The sequence below is a fragment of the Cyprinodon variegatus genome, unplaced genomic scaffold (assembly GCF_000732505.1).
Source record: "Cyprinodon variegatus isolate N-32 unplaced genomic scaffold, C_variegatus-1.0 Scaffold11, whole genome shotgun sequence".
Classification (NCBI taxonomy): domain Eukaryota; kingdom Metazoa; phylum Chordata; class Actinopteri; order Cyprinodontiformes; family Cyprinodontidae; genus Cyprinodon; species Cyprinodon variegatus.
The window spans coordinates 2,385,997-2,388,785 of NW_015150464.1; the positions used below are offsets into that span (position 1 = coordinate 2,385,997).

General features: G+C 41.1%; 1 protein-coding gene across 1 annotated transcript in view; it reads right to left on the bottom strand.

The window, feature by feature from the left end:
- Positions 1–1,449: 1,449 nt before the first annotated feature.
- The window catches only part of LOC107088245 (androgen-dependent TFPI-regulating protein-like), a 12,036-nt gene continuing 10,696 nt past the window's right edge, over positions 1,450–2,789 (bottom strand). The window contains exon 5 of the mRNA XM_015380287.1: positions 1,450–1,705. Within this exon, the coding sequence (XP_015235773.1) occupies positions 1,450–1,705 (256 nt within the window). The remainder of the gene's footprint in view (positions 1,706–2,789) is intronic.

The following is a 2,789-nucleotide window of genomic DNA, read 5'->3' on the forward strand; positions in this document are numbered from 1 at the left end:
AGTTTGGACGGGTCTAAACTCTGACATTTTCTCTCCAGCTTTAGGGGAAAAAGCATGTTTTCTTTGTCAGAACAAGCGGCTTCCTGATAGCTGCAGCTGGTGAGTCCCAGGAAAACTGTAAAGATGAGTAAAGCAATCCGAACATTTTAAATGACATTTAAAGATGACTTCAGAGACACATTGACAAACCTCTGAAGTATTTTCTGTTGCACAGGTGTTAAGGGTGGAGGTAAAATAAAGGTTTTAAGTGCGTCTAAGCGTCCCCTGTGATTACGGCCTTCTTCCCACTCTAAGGGCCCTTTTTACGCAAACACTTGCGTAACAAACATAACTTGTTTTAAAGACTCAACATCAGGTGCTTTCATGTCAATGCAGCTGGTCCTGTTCTGCAGGTTCCGCCTGGGAGATTTCCCCTGGCAGCTTACGCACAGTGGCCTGATGCTTCTGAGGCTTATAAAGATCACCAGGAGTGACGTATGGAGGCATATGCTGGACAGAAGCTCGAGAAGCAAACATGTTGCACTTAGTGGGAGTAAGTAAAGGCCTTTTTTTATTAAAGCATTTCACTATTTCTGTGCATAAAGGTAGAAGTTGTGTTGATTGGTGTTTTTCTTGTAATTCAGGTCGTTGCCGGACTACTTTTGGTTGTAATCTGCTTTTCTAAAGGCCTGAAAGAGGTGAGTTTTTCTTAAATATTTCATCTCTATTCAAAAATATAATGAAAACACATTTGGGACTAAATCTGATTAAGAACTAAGGAATATTCTCAGTCGGATTGTCTGACATGATTATTGCTGTCAATAGGGAAAAAAGCCTCAAAAGTCCCAAATCCCTGAATCGTCTTCCAGCAGCAAAATGGTGAGTATTCTTTTTTTTTATGGAACAATATTTGATTTAACCGACAAGTGATCAAACGTTTAATTCATAACTCGTGTCAACAGAATGATCTGAGTGAGGAAGATGTGCATTTGTTGGCAAAGATCCTTTCTATGGGACTGGTGGACGCGGATCCAAACTACCTGCACCACCTGAAAGGCTACAGAGATCTAAGAGGAGGTTGATCAAGTCATCTCGGGGGTCAAGACGAGGGATACAAGTGGACCCCAAACCAAAGATTTTCCTGGGAGTATCTGGAGATTAGTGAAAGGCTCACGTTGGTGCTGTTCAGCGCCGCAGATCGGACCTGTTCTTCTAGAAGCTCTGGACTAATAACGACACACGTTTCATTCAGGTTAAAGACGGTTAAACCGGATCCCCCCTCAGCTCTTCCTGCCTGTTTGCTGGTTTTCAATGCATAGCTTTTGATAAAACAGAACACACAGCTGGACTGTAGTGTGAGGAAGCTGATTTATTGTGGTGTTTGGATGCTTGTCATGCAACATTTAACATCTCGTTGTTTTAAGCTGGTAGCTTTATGCAAAAGGTTAGAGCAGTCCCAGAAACTCTTTATCACTCTGCTTTGTCCTGTTCTGGAATGAAGAAAACAAAAGGGAGAAATATAAAAGAGAACGTGACACAATAGAGACTGAACAGTGGTGATAAACGTGTCTCACTCCAAACGTGGCTGTTGAGCCGGTCCCCGAGCACATAGAGCAGAGTCACCACAGTCATGTTGAAGAAGAAGAAGCCCAGCAGACCAGCAGCACTGAAGTGTCCGAGGAGGGGATACACCCAAACCCCCACTGTCAGATACACCCACACAATCCTGAAGGATGCAGGAGAGGAAAGGAATAAAAACAGAATTTCTTTAAGGTGTATTTTATGCTGTTTGTTGGTCTTCTACTGTCTTGTTGGAAAACAAACCTGTGACTCTTCTGCAGATATTTTCTTCCATTTTTTTGTTACTCTTTACAGTAAAAAAGGAAAGCTTGAAAATAAAGAAAATATCTGCTGCAAAATGTGTGGTTGTGGTTTATCTGCCGCGGCATAAAGGGAAATGTGTTACTTTTTATGTAGCAGAAATATCAAAAGGTTTGAAGAAGTATTTACCCTCCAGCCGTTTCATTCTGTGAAGAAGTGGGCTAGTCGAGACAAGCAAAGATTGATGCTTTTCTTCAGCAGTGAGATTCAAGTAAGGGTTGATCTTTTTAAAGTCACATCATTTTCAATACGGACAGAGTCATGTGCTTGAACGTAACGGGGGGTAAAAAAAAAAATAAATAAAATTTCAGCTGATTTTTATGACCTACAACATTAAAAAAAAATTAGACAAACCAAAAGCTAAATGGTAAGGAGAAAACAGAACCAGGCCTCTTTAAAACGTTCACAAATATGTATTTTACTATACATACTTGGGGTTTTATTTACTAATGGTTCTCTCTCTGGGCTACGGAGCCCCTCTGATGACATGGACAAAAAATAATTTTAATTGTGGCCACGAAGTAGTATTTCGTGGCCACGCAATAAGTATAACGTGCGCACGAAATACTACTTCGTGGCCACGCAATAAGTATAACGTGCGCACGAAATACTACTTCGTGGCCACGCAATAAGTTTAACGTGCGCACGAAATACTTATTAATAATATTAATATCATTCCTGGACAACTGGGTAAACAAATCGAGCGCGCCTTCTCTAAGGTCTAAGGCGCGCTCGATTTGCTTACCCAGTTGTCCAGGAATGATATTAATATTATTAATAAGTATTTCGTGCGCACGTTAAACTTATTGCGTGGCCACGAAGTAGTATTTCGTGCGCACGTTATACTTATTGCGTGGCCACGAAGTAGTATTTCGTGCGCACGTTATACTTATTGCGTGGCCACGAAATACTACTTCGTGGCAACAATT